General features: G+C 38.9%; 1 protein-coding gene across 5 annotated transcripts; it reads right to left on the bottom strand.

Moving 5' to 3' along the window:
* Window positions 1-346: 346 nt before the first annotated feature.
* On the bottom strand, window positions 347-19,323 carry LOC146702762 (voltage-dependent T-type calcium channel subunit alpha-1I-like). 5 transcript variants are annotated; one of them, XM_085465742.1, is made up of 33 exons: window positions 19,232-19,323; window positions 17,513-17,667; window positions 17,217-17,320; window positions 16,078-16,214; window positions 15,814-15,902; window positions 14,248-14,407; window positions 13,149-13,434; window positions 12,854-12,946; window positions 12,519-12,676; window positions 12,207-12,249; window positions 11,991-12,116; window positions 11,610-11,758; window positions 11,097-11,282; window positions 10,388-10,505; window positions 9,798-9,953; window positions 9,610-9,684; window positions 9,372-9,488; window positions 9,177-9,262; window positions 8,117-8,240; window positions 7,621-7,689; window positions 7,286-7,470; window positions 7,014-7,140; window positions 6,623-6,748; window positions 6,053-6,142; window positions 5,035-5,200; window positions 4,750-4,898; window positions 4,504-4,613; window positions 4,280-4,413; window positions 4,107-4,165; window positions 3,887-3,980; window positions 3,487-3,608; window positions 3,176-3,334; window positions 347-815 (listed from the first exon to the last, which is right to left on the bottom strand). In XM_085465742.1, the coding sequence occupies exons 2-33, from the start codon at window positions 17,646-17,648 to the stop codon at window positions 708-710; spliced, it is 4,041 nt and encodes a 1,346-aa protein (XP_085321868.1). In that variant the 5' UTR covers window positions 17,649-17,667; window positions 19,232-19,323; the 3' UTR covers window positions 347-707. The 5 variants fall into 5 exon arrangements, with proteins under 5 accessions (XP_085321868.1, XP_085321869.1, XP_085321870.1 ...); XM_085465743.1 differs by having other exon boundaries at window positions 3,887-3,965; XM_085465744.1 differs by having other exon boundaries at window positions 4,504-4,541.
* Between the last annotated feature and the right edge of the window lie 15 nt (window positions 19,324-19,338).

Here is a 19,338-nt window from a genome sequence, read left to right as displayed (position 1 = left end):
GTAGTTCAACTTGACCCGGTTTAAATTTCTTTTTTACTATGGATTTAATTTGTTGATATTCTAAAAATCTTTTCTTGTTGATCCCATATTGTGTAACTAGTCCGTCAACGTCCAAAAGTGACTTTTATTGATTGGATCAGTTTGTTGTCTCAGTGATATTAGTCATCAATGTGTTTTATAATTTCAACTCATTTTCACACCTCGTTTAAATTAGAATGAGCCATGATGTAGACACTGCTTAATTATACAGTGAAAGCACTTATACCGTAAACCATGAGTGTGTGTTTGTGTGGTGATAAATCTATAAAAATCTTAATTCATTTCGAAATAATTTTGGAATAAAGACAGTTCAGCTACTTTTTATAAGAAGTTTATTCCTTTACATTTTAAAGGTTTGATCATTTAAAAGAGTGCATAAGATCATGGATCTTGGTGTTTAAACACACCTGTAATGCAGTTACTATAATACTACTAATTGTAAACAACGTGTGTATGTCTGTAGTATTTATCTATATATAGTGTTTACCTATAGTTTATATAAACAACTATTAACAAAGGAACTGTTAACATTTAAGTGAATTTCGTTAAAAATGTTTACAGTAAGATAAAAGTACATAGGCATAAAAATTTTAACATTTACAGGATATCAGAAAATGTCACAGTAACAGAGAAGTATAAACAAAAACAAGTCTAAGGTATGAAGTGATTTACAAGTGGACTCCTTCGGTGGTACCAGCTGAGCTGGATATGACGGGTTCGCCTGGAGACTCCTGGGGTTGCTGCATGATGTCTGAGGATTCAGTCTTAGGCCTTTTCTGAAATATTTAAATATTGTTGTGTAAGATTTTATTTCATTTTAAGCGTGAGAAATCCAAGATTTGTTTAGATTATTATTATGTGGCAGAATTAATACTGGATAATCCATGGTCAACAAAACAGTTTTCAAGGTATTTTATTAGCATTTTTTCCGATATTATAGGATACTATACACGTTCGCCACTAAATACCTTTTTAAAATGAACTATATGATTAACGTCAGAGATTCCTGTGTTGTAATGATTTATTATATTTGAAAAATAGAGGCTATGCTGTGAGACATTCATGCACTATATTGCCATTTGCAGCTACAACAGCTTCTTCTCTTCTGAGAATGCTTTCCACCAGGTTTAGAAGTGTGTTCATGGGAATCTTTATTTGTGATGGCCTTGCTCGCAGTCTCCGCTCTAATTCATCCCAAAAGTGTTCTATTGGGTTGAGGCCATTCTAGAAGCTTAATCTTAGTCTGCCTTATCTATTTCAAACAGAGTTTCTGATGTTTACGATCATCATCCTGTTAAACACCTGTGTCCAAAATTCAGTTGTCTGGCAGTTGACTTGAGGTGAAGTTGAAGACTTTTGAGGTAGTCACCCTTTTTGATTATTCCACCTACTTTTTATGTACCGAAACCACTGGTAGTAATATAGCACCGGAGCATGATGGTACCACCACCATGCTTAACAGCTGTCAGTGTTTTCAGGTTTCAAAAGGCCATAAATCAACACTTTTACAACCCATCTGGTTAAGAAATGATTTAAAAAGTTTAATAAGTCAGGATGCCGTAAGTTGGGGAAAACCCCGCCAGAACACCATATTTTATGCCAGCGAGTGGCTTTTTGAACGCCTCCTTCTGAGTGGTGGGGAAAATGGCATTTTTGGAGCACTGAGCATGCTTTTTCCAGCGCTCAGTGACAGCTCTGACAGCGTTTTCTTAAATTATGCAGGGCCCTACCCATGGTTTTCTCATCCACTTAATTTAAATTCCATGATGAATTGGTGTAGTCTGCACTTCTTCTTTTCCAGGTGATCAAAGTTTAACTTAAGTGGATGAGAAAACAATGGGTAGGGCCCTGCATAATTTAAGAAAGCACCATCACTGCTGTCACTGAGCACTGGAAAAAGCACACTTTTTCCAGTGCTCATAAACATTGAGTGTGATGTACAAAGCGGCATTCAATGACTCAGAAGAAGAGGTTCAAAACTCCACTTACTAGCGTGGAGTTTTCACCAACTTTTACAGTGTCCTGACTTAATAAATGTTGATTTTTCCATTGTTTCTTAAATGATTTGTAAATGTTTATGGCCTAGATGGCTTGCCATTCAAAAGCCACTTCCTGTAATGACTACCCACTAACCAATTTTCCCTCATCTGAGGGTGACAGTTGCCAAAATGGTGACATATCCAAATAATTATATTAAATTGTACGTTTGCATAATTGTTTAAACTGACGACTCTGGATGACACTGCTTAGAAATGGCCCATTAAGCTTCTAGGATGGCCTTCCCAAAGCCTCCGGCCACAACATGTTGAAAATTTGTGATTTATGCTTGAAATCTGGGTCTGTGCCAACAAACCAAACAGTTTAAATTGATTCTATCAATTCTGCCAAGAATTACCTTCAGCAAATGTCCAGCAATAATTTTAGCACGAGCTTATTGATGGCTATTCTATTTAAGGCGTGACTTAGGTGTACAATAATTGCAAACCCAAGGAACAAAGTCTTGTTTTTCAAGGCATTAGAATAATTGTACTCTATATCAATAAACTGTTCAAAGAAATCAATAAAATCCTCAAATTATTATGACATTCATGCCTACATTCATGAATATGCATAAACCTTTGGCCATATATATACTAGCTTGACAACAGCTAAAGTTTAGCCTGTACTGTTAGATTACAGATGGAAGGTGTGTTCTTTCCTAAAAACAAATTTCAACTCGCACTTCTCCTTCAAACCTCTGGGGGGGACAATCACAAAAGCTCTGGTGAGGCATTGTGTATGTAGTTACTGCTCTAGCACATAAAGTGACCTAGTGTTTGAGTGGTGATTTGCCATCAAAGCTGACAGATACCAAATGCACCAACCAGGTTGTCTATTAACTGGTTCACAGCAAAGGATGATGGGGCAGGAATAGGATCTATATAACAGGAAATTGATGTCCTCTTATCAAGAACCTGCTGAGCAGCTTATGCCCACTGTTCCAGCTTATATGGAGGAGTTGGTGTTACTGTGAGTGAGCTTTAAAAGAGAACAACTGGTTATCAGCGTGATCCTGGTTTCAAAACCAGATCTTCTTATTGGTGAATACCTGCATGATTGTGGGCTCTCTAAGTCTGTTCACATGTAGCAACACTACCTCTTTGCTTTCCTCCAATGCTTGCACGACAGCTGCCACCACCAGGTTTGCCAGAACAAAATGAACCAAGACCACAAAGGTGGCGAAGCAGATTGGCGAGGCCCACCACAGGTAGCTGGGACAGGCTTTATCATTGGGACGGCATGGGCGTAATGTGTCCTTTAGACACACAGAGCAGGTATAAATGAACCACAAAACCCTGACTGGAGATTCAAGTGTTGATTATTCCTTACTTACAGGTTTTGGACTTCACTGTTTAAAAGACAACATGTGCAGAGTTTGTGTGCATGGGTGAATGAGTACAAGCGTACCTTCAAAATGCCACTCCAGTTGTCCCCTGTGCACACTTTGTACAGTGTGAGCAGCGCCATCCCGAAGTTCTTAAAGTTAGCGTACTGATTTATGCCTTCACATGGATAGTCTGGGGTGCATTCTGACAACACACACACACACACACACACACACACACACACACACAGTGATTTTTCTGCACTGCCTCCTTGATAAATGCAATAATTCAGTTTAGCACATTTCTAACAACCTCAGTTGACCAAACTGCTGTACAAGTTACGCAAATATCTCCCTTCCTTGTTTTTCTACTTAACAACGTAGATGCAGTGCAAATAAAATAAATCATCTATCAGGTTCCTTTGCATCATGCACAATACATTTATGTGTGTGTGTGACTGTTATGATAGTAGTTTGACTGACCGAGGTTGCCAAAGAGCTCCACTCCCAGTGCAGCGTAGATGAAAAAGAAGAACATAAAGAGCAGACAGAGGTTTCCAACCTGGAACCAAAATGCCTGTGAAATCCTCTTTGAAGATTTGAATGTATATATTTATATATCCTACTTTTGGTTTGTTTTAAAGACTTCTAAGCATGGAAAGTAAAATCAGCTGGTCTTAGTGAGTTTATTCTGGGTGTTTACCTGTGACAGTGTCTTAGTAATGGTTCTCAGCAGAACTCTGATCTTCTTGGCCTTCAGCACTGAAAAGGGAAACAAGTGTTGTCTTCAAAGTGTTTGTAGATGTGTAGAACACACAAATGCCTTAGTAATAAAAAAGATCTCATATTGTCAAGTGTGTGTTTGTGTGTGTGTACCTTGTGCTAGTCTGAGCACTCTAGTGACGCTCAGGATGCTGGGATTAATGGGAAGACGGTGTTCCATATTCATCTTGGTGAAAATGATAACGATGAAGGAAACCAAGACTATAGCGATGTCCAGCATATTCCAACTAAAGACAAACACACATCATGCAGTCAATCAGGCCTTTACAAAACCCAACAAACCACGTAAGTTAAATTCTTGGGCATAATTGTGTTACCTGTTTTTTATGAACCTCAGTACGCCAAACGCCACAACCTTTAGCATGATTTCCAGGACCAGGAGGACAGTGAACACATAGAAGGAGTACTCTATCATCTGATCTACATACTGAACACACACACATTTCTATCATAGATACATGTGCATTTTTTGAAAGGATTGTGTGTGTGTGTGTGTGTGTGTGTGTGTGTGTGTGTGTGTGTGTGTGTGTGTGTGTGTGTGTGTGTGTGTGGATTTGCATTACCAAAGGCTGATTATAGTGTTCCGAAGCCATCAACACGACATTAATGAAGACGACTACTGTCATGAATAACTCGAGGAATCTGCTGGTACTCAGGTCATAGATACGGCGACGCACGAGGGAGTAGTGCCTGAAATAATTCTCCTCTCTACCTGGAAGAGACATGCACACATGTAAGGGTACAGGTATTTAAACATCCACCAACATCTACACTCTGATAGGTGCATCGAGAGGAAGTCTCAGAGTTCAGTATCTTGCCCAACGATGCTTTATTTTCATCAACTTTACTTTTATCCCGTGAGTTTCCTCCTCTCTGCAGCGATTGTTTTTGCTGCTGCCGGCACACGTGGAAGGTCTCCACCATGACGCCGATATACATGTCGAGGAGGAAAAAACTCATTACCATGAAGGAGATGAAATAAATGAGCATCCATTCGTTATAGTTCTTCACAGGCTGAAAAAGAAACACAAGAGGAAAGTCTGTGAGAAATTTAAGAACTAAATAATCGGACTTTAATAATCGTTCTATAGTGACATTAGACTGGACATTAGAGTGTGTGAAGGACTGGAAACATATAAAGAAGCGCTCAGAGAGCAAACCTCTGTCAGGGCACCTCACTCTGTGGGAGGTATTTACTTGTAATAGTAACAGTAATAGTGTTGTATTTTGTATATATTCATTGTTTTCTTTGTTATTTTTAAATGTATTGCAAAAAAGTTTGGAGTGCAGTGAAAATATTGCAATACAAATATTGCAGAGGTCATGTGACATGATATTTTAATTTTTTGTATGGTACTTTCTATATGTTGACAACAAACACCACAGTCTTAGGAACTGTAGTTTCTAAGTTACAGTGTTTTGACCTTTAAATTATTGAGGTGACCTTGAAGACCTTGGTGGATGTCAAATTTTCAAATTTTCATAGATCATGACACCACCAGGTCTTAAAATGGCATAAATATATCCTCAGATGAACAACAGCACATCAAGCATTAGTCTGTGTTACTATTAATTTACAAAAACTAAACAAAAATGTAAAAATAGTATGTGAAAAACTAAGGGCACCCTTACTTCTTCTACATGAATTTGTTGATGGGTTTTTTATTATGTCCTTCAGACCTTCATTTATTTCCTGGATCCTAAGAACTCAGTTAGCAAACCCATGAAACTTGCTTGAAAAACAAAAAAAGTAAATTCAAACCATGAACTTAGTTACATCATCCCATATAATCACAATCCTTTTACTTCATAATGTGTGTTAGCAACAATGCAAAACATACATTAAAGTACTGGTAGCAAAACTACCTGTTGATCTACTCCCACAGCATCCAGTCCATCATACATGATGTTCATCCAGCCGTCCTTAGAGTACATCACAAACAAGGCTATCAGAGCCTGAATAAGAAACACAGAAACAGCTGTTAAGTTGACATACATTTATTTTCCGGGTGCCAATATTAATAGAACATTAATATTAACAAGTCACAGTCTCCTCTGGAGGTCTGAGTTTGAATCCTACTTCTGAGATGAAATGTTTTAAACTCAGCCACAGAGAGGCTGTACCTATTGTACCTATCTCAACCTCAGATAAAAGGGGAGGGTTAACTGTTAACAATGGCTACAGTGCTGTTGGGCAACAGATCCAGTGGAAACCATGCTACTGTTAGCCGAAGACAAAGTAGGACGAGAGGGGGAAGGGGAAGGTTGACTTAAATATGAAACTTGATTTAGAGACAAAGGTAGAGATGGAAGGCCAAGATGATTTGGACATGTGTAGAGGGGGGAATGTGGACATGATGGACAAGTTGTGTTAAATATGGAGCTGTTGATCGTTTCTATACTTGTACTTAACAACAATGTGGAACTAGTCCGTACCTGAGGAAAGTTGTCAAAGTTGTACTCCTTCCGAACCCACGTATAATTAGCAGAGAGACATTCGGCCTTATTGGTGATGTTTGAAGTGTTTTCACCCTCACAGTAGAAGAACTTTCCTTTGAACAGCTGCAGCGTGAGTGTGAAATAAAGACAGAGGCAGAGGGTTTATTGTGATGTCAGGTTATTACACTGTTGATGCCAAAAGGAGTACACACTCTTGGGTGTTAACTGTGAATTTTTGGCTAAAAGCTAACAAGCAGTCATGCTGTAATTTTGTTCAAAAAGTCTGTGTGTGTGTGTGTGTGTGTGTGTGTGTGTGTGTGTGTGTGTGTGTGTGTGTGTGTGTGTGTGTGTGTGTGTGTGGTGTGTTTGGGAGGGGGTGGGGGCTAACCTGAACCCCAAGGATCCCAAAGAAAAAGAAGAGGACACAGCAAATCAGGACAATGTTCCCAATTGGTTTAGCAGAGGCAATAAGAGCTTTGACAGCCAGCTTCAGTTTTGGGGTTTGCTTGATCATCCTGGGACACACAAACATACATGTATGTATTAACGCCAGCACATCTACACACAGACATATACAGAGAAAAGTAAGACAAATCTCAAATGAGGTGCTGCATATGACAACAAACATCTATTTACACAGCGTGTGTGTACACACGGTACCTCAGCGTGCGAAGTGTTCTTAGCAGCCGAAAAACTTTGAGGATGCTGAGCATGTTCTTTTTGTCAGAAGTGACCAAAGTGATAATAAAGTTGGTTGAGGACAGAATCACCAAAAAGCCGTCCATGAGATTCCAGAATGACCGGCAGTAGCTGCCCTTCCCGATCACCAAGCCAAGAGCTATAACCTTGTGTTAAAGCAATACATCAACAGTATAAATTCAAAACATCCCTGATTCCCAAAGCTGAAAGTACTCACAATCTGAGGTTGAAAATGTTTGATCAAAACTGAAGAACATTATTTTGAAAAAATAAATAAAAGCAAATCTGGTGTTTACCTTAATAACCATCTCGATCAGGAAGACGGCAGTAAAAACAGAACAGGATGCATTCAGGATCAAGCGTTCCTTTAGAGCAGAGCGACATTCACTTGTAACCTACATGTGTTTTCTTTTAGAAACATACGCTCACTTGACACTTCATTAGGTATACTAAAGAAGTTTCACACATTACGTGCAAGTGTGAAAACCTCTATAGAAGCAAAAGTACTGTCCGTTTGCTGGTCTGGGGAGTTCGAGTGAGTGTTAACACAATGCCACAATCTTCTCAGGAGCAAGTTCGCCCCAAAGTCAGACCGTGCGAGACTCAAAGACCTCAGACTCTACAGGCTAAATCTTTTTACGTTTTTTTTACAGGACTGCACAGAGGCTTGAAGTGTTCATAACCCAGCTTGGCAGCATGTAACGCCACACAGATGCCACATCTGAAATGTGTCTATATATTTGTGCTTCTCTGACTGAGTATATCTGTCACTGCTCCAGATGTGGGTCTCACCATGCTTTTAGGGTTTATACTGGGCCTCTCCATAGCAATGGTGACACAGTTCAGCAGAATGAAGAAGAAAATCACATGGTCAAACACCTTGTGAGACATCAAACGCTGGCAAAATCTACGCAACCTAAAACAAACACCGACACTGTAATTACAGTCGTTTAAGAACGAAACAAACACAATTAAGGTCAGAAAAACATGAGGCTTGAAATGTCCCGAGGATTCCTCTCACTGTTCTGTAAAACCATTTGAATATTTTAGATAACTAATTTTAAACTTAGGTATGTGTATGCACAAATTCACCTTTCATCGAATATACAGGTAAAATATGTATATGTTTGAATCCAGTTGGTCCTCAGAAGTGTAGAATTTTATACTTTTACCTTTATTTCTATAAAATATTGATTTGTCTTACAAGGTCAAGGAAATCAGGGAGAACCTGTGCAGTTCATAACAAACAGGACATGGACAGTAAATACACTATTCAGGTACCGTCATTAGGACTTTGTCTATCCAGCTAAACATGCTGCTGTTAGCCCTCTGAGGCCACTTTCATCATACTGTAAGCATGGTTATCTTATTAGCGTCAATCTATTTTCATGGTGTAGGACTTATTTGCATCAAAGTGCCATTAACATCCACATAGCTGCACTGTTAGGATTAAAACTTGTTCAAACACCAGTTGAAACAAAGACTCAGCGTCTTGCTGCTAACGTGTGAATGATCTGAAAGTGCTGCCGTGTTCGGTGACTCCAGAGCGTTAATGCCAGCAACAGATAGGACAGGAGCGAAGGCGGATTAAATACAATTTAAATGACTGTTGATTTGTATCCAAGTAAATTATAGATGTGTAGAGCCGCACAGGAAAAGTCTTTCTAAGTTCTGAGTAACTATTAACTAGTTTAGTGGACCTGAATGAGCTTCAGTGTTAAGGAAATCTCAGCTAGTAAAAACGTAAAAGTCAGTGGAGCTCTGTCCAGTCAAACGTAATAAAGTACAGAGTAAAAAATCTCATGAAACTAAGTATGAAGTGTGTGTCCCTTGTTGTGTGTGAATCACTTACCTGCTCTGTGGGGACAGCATGTACAATGACCAGTCTTTATGCTGTTGGCACCACAGCAGCACTTTCTGAATCCTATTCAAAAATCTCTGCAGGAGTCAACGGTCACACATCGGTCACTCCTCTTTATCCAAAGCATAAATAAAATACTGAAAAAAAGCCAACCTAGACCTTAAAAACAATCATTTTTATACTTACAGTGAAACTGTTGTTTTTTGTCTGTGTGGAGGGAATCTCAGAGGCTGAGGCACTCCCACTGGGTCTGCTGGGCTCAGTGGCAGGAACAGAATATTCTCCTGTGATTGTTCTGGGGCCCTGGAATGACATGAGCAAAGGTGTGAGTGGCAGTGTGAATGTTTGAACAAAGGCACCTTCAGCCAGTTGCTGGATTTATAAATCAGCAAATAGCAAAGTCAATTAAAAGCCTTCTCAGTACCTCCTCAAGGGAGCTTTCGGCCTCACATGCCAAGCTGGGACAGCGAGAGGAGTCTTGATGAATGTTTTCACTGGGCTGTCAGAAGGTACATCAGGAAACAGAGATCGGCAGCGGTGTGTGTGCACACACACACCTTTAATGTTATCGTAACTTAACATTAAACTCAAGAAAACTGAAACAGTTCTTACCCTGGCCTGGAAGCTGTCAACCCCTATGCCCACCAGTACATTAAGAAGAACATTTTTTCCAAACACAATGATGGCAATAAAGTAGATAGCTGCCCACGGGGAGGTGGCAGCCACGGCATTATAAAGCACCACGTTCCAGTCGTCCTGAGTCAGAATCTAGATAGATTAACAAAACTTTCATTCTTTGTGGCACAGATTCAACAAGGTGCTGGAAACACAGCTTGGAGATTTTGGTCCAAATTGACATGAGAGCATCACATGGCCAGAGGGGCTGCAGATTTGTCAGCTGTACATCAATGACATTGATGACATTCCCCCACATCCTACACTACAGCCTCATTTTCATTGTGTTTTCCATGTTCTTGAATATTTAGAAGTTCTTTGATAATATGTAGTATAATAAAAGATTATCTATTAACACATAGCACATCATTTTCCATGCATAAAGACTCCGGCCATACACTCACTGGACACTTTATGATCCCCCACATCCCGGAGGTTTCTATTGATGGTGACACATGTTCCTAATAAAGCGCCCATTGAGTGCACATGACAATGAAACAACACACATCCCAAAGTCAAAACCTCACCTGGAACACAGTGACCATGGACCACAGCAGGCTGTCAAAGTTTTTTCGATCATCAGCGGTTTCATTATATATTGACCTGAAGTGGAATTTGCATCCAAAGAGGTGCATGCCCACAATGCTGCAAACAAACAGCAAGCTGGAGTGAGAATCACATGTATGTAAATATGGCATCTGAAGGGTGACAGAAAATATAACAACTAAATCAGGAACTGTATTTAAAGAAGCAAACAGTCATTTTGAAGCCTCAACTTGTGCAAATTCTTAAATATATTTATTTATTCATCAAGTTTTTTTAAATTGTAACTAGTAGCTCTGACTGTGGAGTGAAGGACACCGCATGCTCATATGTAAATCACTTGGCAGGCGCAAAGTATCAATGCTTTAAAATCATTTTTCTCCATCATTACTTTTCATAATTTATCAAATTAGCACCACAATGTATTAAGAATTTTAAATAATGTCTATATCAGGAGATTATTTACTGATGCGAGTAGGCTCACTCACAGACCCATAAACGTCCAAAAAACCTTGACGCTAGAGGAGTCGCCCCCTGGTGGCTGTTAGGCAGAATGTAATTTAAAGGAACTTTGGTATTGGCTTTACTTTTCAGCCCAGTAAACAACGTCTATCGTTTATATACAGTCTATGAATATAACATCTTAGAGCTCACAAATGTGTACACCGAGACTCTTGGTGTGTGGATACATACCTAAAAATGAAAATGACAAACAGCATTAACCAGCACAGAGTGGATGCCTCTCTAATCGTCCTCTTCAGGACCAGCAGTTGCCTCTTCAGGTACGGGAGGAAGTGAAACACCCTCACGAAGCGCAGCACATAAAATGCTCGCACAACTGACAGCTTGCCATCAGCTTTGGAGCCTAATTCCCATAAACTGAAAACCACAAACAAACACATTAACGTGCAGCTCTGTCAGATCACTTTGTCCACAATGACTAATAACCGTATGCTGAGATGATGCTTTATTATACTGATATCATTAGTCTGACCTGTTGGAAATACATCTAACATGATACAAACACTAGGATGTGGCTTCAGAAATATTTATAAGAAAAATAAAAATGACAAAAGTAAGAAGAGCGAGAATAAAGTTACATTTATTTAAACTTGAGAAACCCCTAAAGAAACAAAGAAATGTTTGCGAATGTGACACAATAAAACAATAAGCAAAGTTTCAAAGTCAAAGGATAAAGGTTTATACCTGGTGAGAACAACCACAAAGTCGAAGATGTTGTCAAGGTCAGCAAAGTACATCCACGAGAGGGCGATCAGCTTTATTATCATCTCCACCACAAATATAATGGTAATAATTATGTTACTGACAATTAATACTCGCGTCAACTCCTGAGGCTGCAGGAGGAGAAAATGGAAATAAATAAGAAAACAGAATCACACACAGACAAGAGAAATAAGAATCATTTAAATGCATGAACGTAAGGGAAGAGTCATCATTAGATGCAAAAGTAAATATGGATTTTTTTAATGACGCCTCTTATCTCTTCTTACTCTTAATCTAACAGCGCAAGCTTCTTATATCACTGAGATCAAATTTATGTGATAAATAATCGCAAACATGTCTCACCTGGTTGTAGTGCTCCATCGCCATGGTAACAATAGTGATGAAAATAGCAATAATGATGATTCGATTAAAGAATTTAGTGTTGATGAGAATGTTAAACTTTTCCTTGAAAGGGATCCAGACCTGATGCTGGAAGATGAGACAGTTGGTTAGGCGAATCACAAACAGCTAACGCTATTATGACTGATGTTACTGCACCCAGTTGCAAACTGGTCTTACCAGTGTGGGTTTGACATGTGTTGAGCTCTTGACGGGCTGCACCCTGTTATGATGTAAACACACATTGACCTAAGCTGTGGCCTATGTTCTTCTAGTACTTTCTGTATTCTTATTCTTAAATATTTCTTCTTTTTACTTCCATTTGTAAAGAAAGCTCAACTTTGTTTGTTTGTTTTTTACCTAGCTGACATGACTAATACTTTTAAAACTACATTCCTGACACAGTCTTACATACTTTAGCACCCTGTAAACTACAAATCTGACCTCAAACACAACAAAGTCTAGATTTTAAAGCCACAGTACTTTTCTTACCTGGTGGTCATCATCTTCAGGAAGGAAACAAACTTCCTGAAGAGAGTTTTAAAAGACAGAGGACCAGCATGCTGCTCTGTTGTGACTCTTGCGAAGTTCTCTGAGAACTGGGTTGCAATGATGACTGCACACACATTCATTATGATAAAGGAGCCAATCTAGTTGAGGAGATGAAGAATTAGCTATAGAGTTTCTGGGGAAATTGCACAACCAACTATGAAGGGTTGTTGAAATCTACACATCCTCTGATTTAGTAGTTTTGGTTTCCAGAAGGGCACGTCAATACTTGTTATTGAATACATAATAAAAATGATTTAACAGGTGTGGGTACTTACAATAGTGACAAGTATGAAAAACACAAAACTCCAGAAGGAATAAGAGTCCATAACATAATACATGATATTGGTCCATCCTTCAAGTGTCACAACCTGGGAGCAGGGAGACACAGAGAGACATAAATACTATCCCTCTACATTACAGATGGCAAAACAGCAGGCAGATGAACAGATAAACTGCACTATATGCCAAAGAAAATGCATTTGTTTTATGAATTTTGAATCTTTGAATGAACTGCCATACAGAGGTCGACATAATCCAGATGTTTTTCTGTGCATATCAACAATTTCTTACCTGGAAAATGGTTATCCAGGCATAGCCGATGTTATCAAAGTTAATAACTCCCAAGTCAGGGTTGTGGTCCCCAGCACGGCATACATTGTAGTACATGTTCCAGTTTACACATTGGCCGGCTTGGATCGGCTCGTCTGCAGCCAGTGTGCAGATTTTGCCATGCTCCTGGTAGGGCGGCACATCACGGCAAAAGCGTCCTCCACCCTTGTCGTCAGGTGAACAGATGAACGAGGACCGTCCACCAAAGATGGGCACAAAGTATGGACTCAGAGACACGTTATAAATTCTAGATAGAAACAGATAACAATGTGCACATATTATGTAAAACAATCATTTAAATATAGTCAATCATTTCAGTGTTGTATGTATGAGAAGCTGCTGTATATGGCAACCCCTCCCTGAGCCTGGCTCTGCCAGATGTTTCTTTCTGTAAGAATGTTTTTTTTTCTGTCCCACAGTCATCTGGTACTTGCTCATGTCAGATGTATGCCCCTTCCCGATTTGTTCATTTTTTGCATATTTGTTACACTTACTATTAGACAGAAATGACCACATTAAATAAAGAACACAGTTTTTAAATGAGGCATTTGACGGCGTCCTTTTGAGTATCCTGTGGGGGTACTTTGAGTGTATGGGACTTCTCCAAAGGGTGGCTTCTTCCTTAAAGATAGATTGAGGAGTTCACTAGTAGAGCCATTAGTCCTCCACATCGAAAGCAGCCAGATGAGATGGTTCAGGCATCTGACTGGAATGCCTCCTGGGTGAGGTGATCCAAGCAGTCCCCACCGGGAGGAGGTCCCAGGATAGACCCAAGACAAACTGGAGAGATTACATCTGTCAGATGGTGTTCCACTGGATAAGCTGGGGTGTGGGAGGTTTGGGTTTTATGCTTAGGTTGTTGCACCCACGACCCTGCCCCCAATAGGCAGTAGAAAATGGATGGAAGGCATTTGATAAATTTAATACTTACAGACATTATTTGCCATAGGCAGAGAGTTGGATTAAATAATTGGTTAAAGTTTGTTAGAAGCTTGTGCTGCCCAGAGAGAAAAGAAAAAACATGAAAGTCTTAGAAGAGCAGATGAAGCAGTTTACATACGTCAGGATGTCGTCGCCCAGGAAGCAGCGGTTGCGCAACTTCCCCGCCCACATCTGAACTCCAATGACTCCGAAGATGTGGATGACAAACGCGTAGAGGATGAGAACATTACCAAGCATGGGGGCCGTTTCAAGGAGTATTGTCACCAATATCCGCATACCTACACAAATGAGCAAGAAAATGGTAGCTTACGTGAATAATAGTTCGACTTTCTCTGAAAACTTTAATTTGTTTTGTAATTCTGGACTAAAACCCTTCTCCTTGGATCCAGCAGGTACTGTGTAATTGTATAGATCATAGTAAAAAGCTTAACAGAAACTCAATTACTGCATTCCATATGCTCGACGATGACCAAACAACGAATCCATACACTGGGGGAAATAATTATTTGATCCCCTCCTGAAATTGTAAGTTTGCTCTCTGTGGTCTTATGGTGTCATGGTCCCCGTGTCTGCCCGGCTGACTCAGGTTGGCTACATATGTTTCTTGTTTACATCTACCTCTCTCACGCTTGCCGTGTCTCGCCGGGGCGGAGCTCATTACGGGCTCCCGCCCCTGGCCCTCGCACCTGAAGTTAATCACACACCTGTGGCTCATCGCCTGAACTCATCCACTACTTAAGGCAGTGGCTGGAAACATGTCGTCGCTGGACTATTGAGTAACCTCGGTAGTAAGCTCCGAAGTACTAGTCTCTTGTTGCCTTTTCGTATCACTGACCCTTTGGATTTATCACTTGTTGTCTGTAAACAGGAATTCCGTTTCCCTGGAACCCTTGGTGTGCGGGCTTGCTGGTGTGCTGTGTTTTTTGTGAAGTATGCGCTTGAGTCCATCCCACTTCGTGACATATGGTTATTTCATTTTACTGGAGAGGGACAGAAAATCAACCAAACATCCTGAAGAAATAAATCCGAAAGTGAGAAATTTCACTAATTTCTTATTACATTGTTTTCTTATTGTTTTGAAAAGATTCCACGAAAAACGTCTCAGAATTTAATTACTTACATTACTTACTGTGAAATCTTAAATATTTAAAAGATACTTTATTTAGCAAATACCTTTATTCACAGTATTCAGTTACAAATAAACAACCTGTGGAGCAAAAATCTTTGTTACTGTTGTTTAACTGGAGTGCTTCAACATTTTAAACTAAATCTGATTTTAACAAAGAAAAAACACTGCTACCCCTCAACCTCCCAGTAGCCACACCTATGGATTCAATTACAAAATCCTACGTCACCTTATTCTCGAATTATCGCAATCACAAGATTTTCAGAGAACTTGAGCTTGAGGTCAAGGTCACTGAGATTTGAACTAGTCCAAGATTTTTAGTAAATACATCTATGATATCATAGGTGATGTACTGAAACTCATACATCACTTTGTACTTGAGTTATCAAATTCACAAACTTGGATGACCATGCTACATGCTCGCCTGCCTTTTAAAACTCTCCTTGTTTAGCCCTCCAGTCTAAACAATGTAGTGTACATTCAAAATAACCATACTAATCTAAATAATGACAATCATCAGGCCTCTGTTCTATCCAAACTCTGTAAATATCGACTTACTTGGTACTCGGCTGATTAGTCTCACTGGCTTGATGGCATGAGATGCTTCTACGTGGAGATTAAAGAATCTAAACGTATAATCCATTAGCCTGAGGGGGCAGTTACAGACACAAACGAGAAGAAGAGCTTTACTTTCTTTCATTCATAAAAATAAGTGTGCCTTCCAATAATGTAAAACTGCATCTTTTTGGAGTTGCCCTGCAAAAGTTTTTAAACTGAAACTAAATTCTAGAGACACATAGATATAGACACATGGATACTAACTCTGCAAAGATGATGAAAAGATCAAACTTGTTCCAGTGGCTGCTCAGGTAGCTTCCTTTATGGCCGATGAATCCCAGGGCTATTGTCTTAATGAGCATTTCCATGATGAAGTAAAGAAAGACGAGAGAACCCAAAATCTGTATACAGAGAACGAAAAACAACGTCATATCAAATATCAAAACATACAAGGCATACTGTTAACATACAATCACTGGTAACAACGGCAGTAGCACAGATATAACATACTATATCCAGATGCTGCATCTGAGCTTTTAAGGGGGTCTTGGGGTCAGGCTATGGGCTCTGATCCATTCCTACAAGATTTTACTGTTTAATTTGACTTATTACAATAAGTTACCTCCACTTTAAGATGACATATTGTTAAGTGACTGTTCTGACGCAGTTAATGCTGACTTATGTCAGGTTAAGAAAAAAGAGATAACCATTTTAATTAAAGTCATTCAACAGAAATATGTGGAAATGAAATACATGTATGTCATTCAAAATTCTCTCTTTCTGTGTTAAATCTGTTTTTGGCCACAAATAAGACAAACCAACAAATCTTTTAAATGATGTCAGTAATCCTGTCAGTTTTTAAAGAAGAACATTTAAAAAGCAGCTGCAGAATTGAAATATTAAGTGTAGGACTAGCACTGTTAGTATCATATATGGTACAAAAATTCACATTTTAAACTTAAAACCTGTCCTTGACAAAGCACTTCAGGATTTTTCAGCGGGGACATCATGAAGCCAAGAATCAAGATTACGCAAGCACATTATGGTACTAACAAATGAGAGAGTTTACGAAGTGTGTTATAAACTACAGCTTATCATTAGTCTTTAAAGGGACAGTTCATGTGTTGTACATTTGTATACTTTCTGTTGGACCTGTTGTGCCATCTTCATCTAAATTGCTATGATTTGAAGTTCAGCCGTAGTAATATTAGCAAAATATTCATGATTCCCAAAATTTACATTTTTTTCTACAGAACTAGAACAGCCAACCAAAGATGATGAAGATGAAGATGCATAATTTCTTCTGCACAGTGATAAGCATTGGACTAAAACATAAGCAGGTCTCTAGTAAACACTTCTAGTCTGCTAGTCTCTTCTTCTGACGCTCAGCTCATTATAACAACCTCTCGGGTGAAGCTCTCCTCTTCCACCTCTACACAAGGCTGGTACATGCCGTCATTCACGCAGCTGAGCAGGACCACCAGTATGGACAAATAATCCAACCATGTAGAAGAAGAAGAGGTTAAGGTCTAAACACATTCAAAAAAATTCATCAACAACAGATGAAGCTTTCATACTAAAAGTATTTTACGTGGACATATTGAGTGGTATACAAGAGAAAAAAAACCATAAAAATAAATAAAAAGGTTTGAAATTGAGTTAATGACATTCTTACTTCATTCAGTACAGAAAGGATATGGGCCAGAGACTATTTTGAGGAACCATTTGCGGGGTCTACTCGTCTGCTTTAGTCTGAAGCACACAGGCGCCACCTCTGGGAAGGGAAGCTGCTCCTCTACAACGATGCCTCTACATCTCTCATGGATTTCATGCATAATGAAACCAGAACCGCATCTGAGAGAGGTCAGGAAAAAGGGGTAAAGAAAACCATGATATACAGATCTATTTGGAGAAACAACTTCCTGCATAATTTTTCAGAGTATGAAGAGCATGGCGAGGTGTTCTCTTGCATAAAAAGGTTAAGTAGTCCCACACTAATAGAGTTGGCTTTATATGGATTTCTGTTAAATGTTTGGATACATTTCATTACACCTGTTCAACTGCTCCTTAAGTCAAATACTTAATCAGACAATCACATGGCAGCAACTCAGTGGATTTATTAATGCAAGCATGGTCAAGAATAACAGTGGAAATTTAAACTGATTATCATAATAGAGAACAAAGGGGATTTAAGTGATTTTGAATGTGGCTAATTGTTGACCCCAGAGGAGCTGGTCTGAGTATTTCAGAAACTGTTGCTCTCAGACATATCTGCAATCAGTTTCTGTCAAAGTGACTTTTATATATCATCCAGGTAAAAACTTCCATTGACATTAAAAATGTCTTGAAATCTCTTTGAAGAAAGTTATAAAAAAATGCAGAGGGTGCAGCAGAAATCCAGTGGCCAAAAGGATCTGTATTGATTATAATGTAGAATACAGAGTAGATGAAATAGCGCACAGCCATTTGCAAGGATCCTTTCAAAACACGTTAATCAGTAAAAATCTATTACAGTGCTTACAGTGTGTTAGATGGAGAATTAATTAATTATATTAATAATTGGAAATATAATAAAAATATTAGACAAATAATAATAAAACTAATAATCGCGCGCACATAAAATCATAGGATTAATGTTTGGCATGACACCTGTACCAGTTACTGTGAAATGTAAAATAAGTGTAAAGTATCAACCTGGGTAATGATAGCTGAGTGTTAGCAACATGTCAGAACCAATGAGTTAGGAAAGCTGTCAAATAAATGTTAAAAAAAAAAAAAATGATTGTAGTTCTCACTGAAATGAATTGACAACTTTTGACTGTTTTAAGTTGTATGTCCGGAAGAGCAGTGACTCAACACATTAACCTTAAGTGTACCTTATTTAGACGACATGCTAACATTTTAGTGACTTCGCATTAGCCTAAAGCTACAGTCATTGGAGGCTACATGATGGGGCTGTTAGTATGACACTGTCATAGACATGAATAGGCGACACACAATCATAAACTCTCAATTTGTTTTCTACTTATCCAAATTTGGTTGGATTAGCTAACTGGTTTTGGATAAAAGAGTTGCGTATGGCATTAGCTAGCTAACTAACTAGCCTCTTTTAAATAATAACTATAGGCACTGGAGACAAACATTTAACAGTTTGCAAACATGTTACCCTCAGGTTCAGCAGTAAACATACAATAGTAAAACTTGGAAAACCCTTTCCTAATTTAGCTCAATCAATCAATTAATCAATCAATCAACAGAAAATCCAACAATGCTTTGGGGACATTTCTGTACCCTAATTATGGTACTACAATTTATTTTAAACAAATTTAAAACTACTTTATTACACTTAACTCTGAAAATGTTCATTTTTACATTTTCAAAAACACTTAAGTTACATTTTCCCCCCAAACAGACTCACAGGTTTCTGATTGTGAATTCTCCTCTTCACCTTCACTTCGGCCAATCAAAGGTAAATGAGCCAAACTCTGACGTGAAGCTGTAACCAACAGCAACCATTCTGAAACC

This window comes from Copadichromis virginalis, linkage group LG8, assembly GCF_057382275.1.
Source record: "Copadichromis virginalis isolate Kocher_CV1m ecotype Utaka linkage group LG8, C_Virginalis_male_GT1.1, whole genome shotgun sequence".
NCBI classification, from domain to species: Eukaryota; Metazoa; Chordata; class Actinopteri; order Cichliformes; family Cichlidae; genus Copadichromis; species Copadichromis virginalis.
This window is presented reverse-complemented; position numbering and strand designations above follow the sequence as displayed.